The sequence below is a fragment of the Periplaneta americana genome, chromosome 11 (assembly GCF_040183065.1).
Source record: "Periplaneta americana isolate PAMFEO1 chromosome 11, P.americana_PAMFEO1_priV1, whole genome shotgun sequence".
In the NCBI taxonomy this organism is placed as follows: Eukaryota; Metazoa; Arthropoda; class Insecta; order Blattodea; family Blattidae; genus Periplaneta; species Periplaneta americana.
In genome coordinates this window covers 144,679,963-144,687,271 of record NC_091127.1, presented here as the reverse complement: position 1 = coordinate 144,687,271, position 7,309 = coordinate 144,679,963, and the positions used below count along the sequence as shown (strand labels likewise).

The window sequence follows — 7,309 nt, the reverse complement described above, 5'->3', positions numbered from 1 at the left end:
ATTGTCACTTTTGTAAAAATTAGGTAAATGTATTTTGTATTAGATTAAGTGATACTGCCACCTAGCATAACCAATTAGCTATTAATAATTAATAAAATACATACATAAATAAATTATGGTTTATTTAACGACGCTCGCAACTGCAGAGGTTATATCAGCGTCGCCGGTATGCCGGAATTCTCCCGCAGTAGTTCTTTTACATGCCAGTAAATCTACTGACATGAGCCTGTCGCATTTAAACATATTTAATTGCCATCGACCTCGGCCGGGATCGAACCCGCAACCTCCAGCATAGAAGGTCAGCGCTATACCAACTACGCTACCGAGAGCAACCAATACATACATATAACCTGATTTTATGGAATAAAAACATAACACTACAAGAATTAAAAATAAACGAGCATAAGTACTGTTTAACTTAAATTTTACTGATCATCCATTGTAAAAAAAATATAATTGATAAAAAATGAAAAAAAAAAAATACATTGAATGGATGCAGGAAGGTAATGTAGCATTGTAAAATATTGTAAATAAAATTACAGACTCACTGTTCACATATTTTATTTTCTATACAAAAATAAATAATATACATTTATAAATACAATGATATATTATACAGAATAAAGGCGGCTCGTAGAGTTTTCCCATGAAGGGGTTCAGTTATGAAACGCATAATGCCAAGGAATAGCTAATAACACACAGTGAAAACATGTATTTTACTATTTGAACTGAAACTAACAAGCGGAACTAAGAAAATAATTTTAAATTATTTCCACAGGTAAGGCGACGATTTGGAGCCCCCCTTTCCAGCAGCCGCTACTGATACAGAACAGAGTATGGCAAGTAAAATGGTGATGTAGTCGTAGATATCACATACTAGAATCGGCGCTCAGCTGACAGGAGTGTGTTAAGCGTATAGAAAATGACTTCAATAAAGAGTTAGTCAGAAAACTAACACATTGTGCTAGTAGTGGTGGTGGTAGCCATGGTAACCATATGCAGGTAGAGCTGCGACTGGCTTATAGATGGGAGCTACTGCCTTGTAGACGGGTGCCACCGGCGCCACCGCCTTGTAGACGGGCGCCACCGGCGCCACCGCTTTGTAAACAGGCGCTACGGCCTTGAGCACTGAAGGCTGCCTGTCCACGACAGCGTTGAAGCCATTGACGGGGTCGGCCGTGTACTTGACGGTGCGAGTGGTGCCGTCGGGCTCCACTAGGCTGTAGCTGCCCTTGACGACGTCGCCCTCACGCGTCTCGTGTTGCGTCTTGGAATCGCCCGTCAGCGCGTCCTGAACGCTGTAGCCGAAGCTATACTGCGGGTAAGCGTCGGGGTACACGGGTACCGGCGGTGCGTAGTGATGCTGAGGCGCCGCCACGTAGCTCGTCGTGTAGGCTGGGTATGCCACTGATGTGTAGCCCGCCAAGGCGGAGGTGGCCAGCACTGTCACCAGAGTCGCGATCTGACAATTGCAATCATATTGATTCACTATTGATTCAGCAGAAAGGGAATGAAAAGAAACCAAATACAAATACGAAATGGGATAAATTAAGGTAAATTTGTGAAAATATTTTTACATTTCGTTATAATGTATATTCAAGTTAAAATGTAATTTTTACATGTCAGGATCATTTGTGATCCAGATAATTAGGAGATACAGTACTATGCTATACCAGAATACACTGACCCACTCACTATTAAAAATTAAAAAAGTAATAACCTACAGTCTATTATTATGATCAAAGTCAACTATGTGCATGATTGGCAACGACAGTTCGATTAATGCTGAAGAAAACTAATTTACAGCTTATAATATAATAATAAATTTAGCTTCCCTTATGAAAAGGTTGCCAGATTTGACAAAGCGTATTACATAATTTGGAAACACACCTAAAAGGTAAAATGATATACGGTACATTAGAAACGGTTAGGGAATCGAATATACAAAATGTCAGAAAAATTTACACCTAAGTAGCGTTTGTGGTCACTTACAGTTAAGAAAGGGGGGAAAAAAATATCATCAGATAGATTAAAATGATTTGAATGCCATATATCGCGAGAAAAATAATGGTACGGATTTATTGGCATTGATATCTAAACCAATCAACAGCCATCGGTAAAGATAACTTGAAATTTCCATTATCACTCCCATGCAAGTGATTTCTCAATATCTGAACCGATGCTTTGAGGACACTAATGGCTGTTTCCTTCACAATGCTGTGTGTTAGACCCAGGTTTTTACATTTGTTGGAAAGAAGGAGGGTATGGTACCTCGTGCTCCCACCATCAGACCTATTACATCAATGTGGGACAGGCTATATTTATCTTTATAGAACGGGATTGTTGGTTCATAGATCCGTTTCTTTTCACTGTTCATCTCATGCGGTTGATCTGATGTGTCTCAAAACTGATGGTGGGATCGAGAATGTATTCAAAGTTGTTCTTAATGGCAATGATATCAATTCGCCGAACACTTCCTTGTGGGGATAGTTCATGCACCTCTTGATTGACTGTAAACCCTACTTCCTTCAATTCCTCGGCCAGCACAGAACGGAAATACATCCTGAAGCATTGTACCTGTGATAATCTAAAGGTGTTCGCACTGCTACTTCTTTGACGATAAGATTCAGCTGATTGAAAGATATAAAGCTTAGTAATGAAACGTTGTGTAGAAGATCTGCCTAACAACAATTTGTAAATGCTGAAAAACTGATACATTGGTGGACATCAGGTAGAGGACGTAACAAACTGAAGCACACCTATCACGGGCGAATTACGCTACCTCTAGAATTGTATTTTGACTGCGAGTCTTCCAGCTCATTTTCCTTCTGAAGGGAGCCATTGTCCATCTGTGGACCTCAGCCATGGTAAAGAATAGGCCTACACCATCGATTACGACAGCCTCATACTTGGCCACATTATCTCGAGCATTTACATGCAAATTCCTTCCAGAGGAGAAGGAATTACAGAAAATTTATTGATGAACACTTAACAGGAGATAAGAATAGCAGAAATGAACTTCTTTCGAAGAAACTCGAGAACCTCTAGGATGGACAAAATTCGAAATGTTAGACAGATTATGAATGCTGATGAGGATGTGACTGAGTGGACTGAGAAGAGGAACCTCAATTGGTTTGGTCACCTCATTGGTATGGACGATTAGTAGCTGGTCCAAAATTCTATAGAAATGAACAATCTATGGAAGGAAAAAGAGGAGCTGATCCAATCAATAATGGAATGAGCAGGTGAAAAATATGCTAAGGGACAGATATCTGGAAGGGAGAATGCACAAATCTATTATATATTTATATGTATATATTATAATTAATATACTTTAACCGTTACACGTGCACAATGCCGTATCATGAAAATAGAAGCATTCTATTCATATTTGTAGTAACTTAAGTCTGAAAATATGGAGACCGAACATGTGTTAAAATGCTTCAATATTTTGCTAGAAATGCAGACCAAATATGTTTATTCGCACAAATGCACATAAAATCATTAGGCCTATATAAGCAATTTACAAGTAGAAACTAATATAATATTTAATTTGCAAGTAGAAGCTAATATATTTTCTGTATGTATAGAAAAATTCAAATTTATAAACGTAAAAGATAAAATTAATAGAGTGAAGGAAAAAAATAGAAGATCACCAGGAACGAAAAGATCCATAATGAATTAATAAAATATGATGGAAATAAACTCATTAATGAACTTCACATTAATTTTTAATGACATTTTTAAGCGAAGCAGTATAGTTCAATAATGGATATATATATATATATATATATATATATATATATATATATATATATCACCATTCTGTATATATGAAAAGAGACAAAAGCCAATAAAATTTACGTCACAATTAATTAAAATTCAGGTATTTCGACATATTTGCAGAAGTATACACAGTATATATTGAGAGGTGGTAGTGTTCACCATAACGGGACGAAAAAATCTAAAAAGCATGGTTTTAAAATTAATAAATCTTCCGAGATGAGTACATATTCATCGAAATCATACGAGATGCTCAACATGATTTTCATTCAATGTAAAGCATCCTTCTGCCGTATGTCTTAGAGAATCAAACGTTGTTAGTGTGTTAAAACATTCAATATTTGGAGAGGTGGTAGTATTCATCTTATTCAAAATAAGACAAAAAAGCATAAAAACATGAGTCCTAAAAGTAACATCGTTCGAAAAATGAGTACTTGTTTACCAATGTCATAGTGATTTTCATTAAAAAAAAAAAAGAACACTCAGTATTCTGAAAGATGGTAGTATTCATCAAAACAAAACAAAACAAAAAAGTCTAATGAACATGAGTATAAAATTAGTAATTCTTTCGAGATGAGTACTTGTTCATCAAAATCATAGGAGATACCCAATGTGATACTTATTCATTGTAACGCATCCTTTTGCCGTACATCTTAGGGAATCACACTTTGTTACTGTATACCCAGGAAGCAACAAGCAAAGAGCTCACATTAGAAAATTATATTCTGTGCTTACAATACCAATTTCAAAGCACTTGTTTTAGGATCCGGTTTATTACAATTTTTTTTCTTGATTTTATTAATACAGGGTTGTTTCCGATCTCTGATAATAGTTTTGGAATGACGTCATGTGTGTCAGGAGTCACACGACAACTGAACTGTGGTCAGAGGTGACAGACCAGTAGTTTGTGATTTCATAGAGTGCACGGTGTCTCACAGCAGCAATGCCCAAGAAAATCTAGCATTTTTGGGAGAGGTACATTAAGAACCTTTCCGATGCTAAGTATAGGTAAGTGAAAATAGAAGCCTGCAAAAAACGTGGTTTCGTTATTTCCAAGAAAGACATCTTCTGTGTACTTAATAAGACTGGTAAAGTTCGGATAGGATTAATTTATATGAGTAGCTTAATATCAAAGACGGACATCTGTCTTCTCCATAGTTTTGATCTAGAGGCAATTTTTAAATTCACAGTGTTCTTTGTAATATTTAAGGCAATTTATTTTATAAATATAATGTTAGAGTTTGCATATGGTTTCACTATAACTGGCAACAGCATGAAAATTTGTATAAAAAACCACAGCTATCTAAATTTCGATTGAAGTCAGATGTCCGTCTTTGATATTAAGCTACTCATATCATCTTCTGGGGTAGTGCAGCTTGTGAAGAGGGGTGAATTTTCTTGCTTTTTTCCCTCTGGAATTAATCTCATTCGAGATTTGCAAGGCGTATTAAGTACATTGAAGATGCCTCTCTTGGAAATTACAAAACCACGTTTTTTGCAGACTCCTATGATATTCATTTAACTATATTTGGCATCGCAAAGGTTTTTAATGTACCTCTCCCAAAAAGGCTCGATCTTCTTGGGCGTTGGTGCTGTGAGACACCATGCACTCTGACTATGAAATCACTAACTACTGGTCTGTCACCTCTGATCACAGTTCCGATGTCGTATGACTCCTGGCGCACATGACGTCATTCAAAAATCGTTATCAGAGATCGGAAACAGCCCTGTATTAGCACCACTCAGAACATTGACTTTTTTTAAATGTAAATCACAATGAGCAGTTACCATGATATTGATGAACAAGTATTCATATTTCGGAAGATATTAATTTTAGTACCCATGGTTATTGGGATTATTATTTTGATGAATACTACCACTTCGAAAAATATTGAATGCGTTTTTAACACCCTGTACAAAATTTAAAAAATCCAGCAAGGAACGTTACCAGAATAAAATTGTATGAAATCTTTCCAATTACTACATTGTTGCATGGAAGTAAAACACGGCTTCTGACAAAAATAGAAGAACAAAAATTATTCAAGACGAAATTACATTCCTAGGAGCAAAAAAGAAGTGATCTGGTATGAAAATAAGATAAGATCAGAGCTTAAGATTTGTAGCATTCGAGTAAAATTAAAAGAAAATAAACTGAGATGTATACGCACATGCAAGCCTATAGAATGGAAAATAGCAGACTCTCGAAAATAGGAAACAGAAAACAGAGACCTAAGAAGCGGTAAATGCCGGAACAGGCTATTGAGCCAAATCCCTGAAGTGAAGAAGAAGAAAAAGAAGAAGAAGGAAATACATAATTATGTAATTTTATTTTAAAGTGAAAGCAATTAAAATAAATAAGAAAGTCTTAACTTTAAATGTGAGAGAAAATTTAGAGAATAAATTATAGTAGGCCCTAATTATATATGAATTGTCAAGCATATTCCGAGAACAGTATGTTTACATTAAGAAGCACAATAAGTTCATAAAATATAAAATATGAAGTGCAAAGCATGGCTGATACGTAGACGCGCACTTACTGTGAGATGCTGCATGTTGATGGACGGTTGAGATCTGCTCCAGTTGCCCCGCGTCGCCGCTTTTATAACAAACACTTGGTTCCCAGGCCTGGCTCTCACATCTGACACCATTCCTTGATCGTTGGCTAACAGCATAGTTCACATCTTTGGGATAATCCCACAGCCTCATCCGAATTACGCGAAGCCCCAGCCCGTAACACTCCCTCGTCTATTGATTTGCGTATTTTTATTCCAAAACAGTAGGTTCATCGGCATATAATCCTATTTTATTATGCAAATTCATTATTCTTAACTAGCTGAATAACCAAAGCTGGTGGCATGAAGATGGACCTCCGATGTTAACTGTCCGAACCGCTATTTGCATGATTTCTTACAGTTCAATAGAGATTCTCGGTTTTCCGACCTAAACAGGGCTGAAGGTAAGTCGGATAACAGAGAACGACATTGAAAATAATGTATGTATAAAGCACAAAAATATTAATCTACAGGTTGGAAGTGATATAACTGTGCACATTGAAACGGATTATACAGAGCAACACTGAAAATTATGTACAAAGTACAAGACATATTAATCTACAGGTTGGAAGTGATATAACTGTGCAGATTGAAACATATTATCCAGAACGAAATTTAAAATTATGTACAAAGTACAAAAAATATTCATTTACAGGTTGGAAGTGATAAAACTGTGCAGATTGAAATGGATCATCGAGAATGATATTGAAAAATTTGTACAAAGTACAAAAAATATTAATCTACACGTTGGAAGTGATATAACTGTGGAGATTGAAATGAATTATTATCGAGAACGATATTGAAAATGATGTACAAAGTATAGAAAATATTAATCTAACTTACAAGTTGGAAGTGACATAACTGTGCAGATTGAAGTGGATTATGGAGAACGGCATTGAAAATTATGTAAAAGTACAAAAAAATATATTAATCTACAGGTTGGAAGTGACATAACTGTGCAGACTGAAATGGAT

General features: G+C 36.0%; 1 protein-coding gene across 1 annotated transcript; it reads right to left on the bottom strand.

The window, feature by feature from the left end:
* Positions 1-544: 544 nt before the first annotated feature.
* Positions 545-6,470, bottom strand: LOC138708641 (larval cuticle protein A2B-like). Its single transcript, XM_069838731.1, has 2 exons — positions 6,321-6,470; positions 545-1,462 (listed from the first exon to the last, which is right to left on the bottom strand). The coding sequence occupies exons 1-2, from the start codon at positions 6,453-6,455 to the stop codon at positions 965-967; spliced, it is 633 nt and encodes a 210-aa protein (XP_069694832.1). The 5' UTR covers positions 6,456-6,470; the 3' UTR covers positions 545-964.
* Positions 6,471-7,309: the final 839 nt, after the last annotated feature.

Coding starts and splice junctions, on each gene's coding strand:
- LOC138708641 (XM_069838731.1), bottom strand. CDS start 6,455: ATGCTGTTAGCCAACGATCAAGGAATGGTGTCAGATGTGAGAGCCAGG. Junction 1,463..6,320: donor TCAACATGCAGCATCTCACA/GTAAGTGCGCGT, acceptor TGCAATTGTCAG/ATCGCGACTCTGGTGACAGT.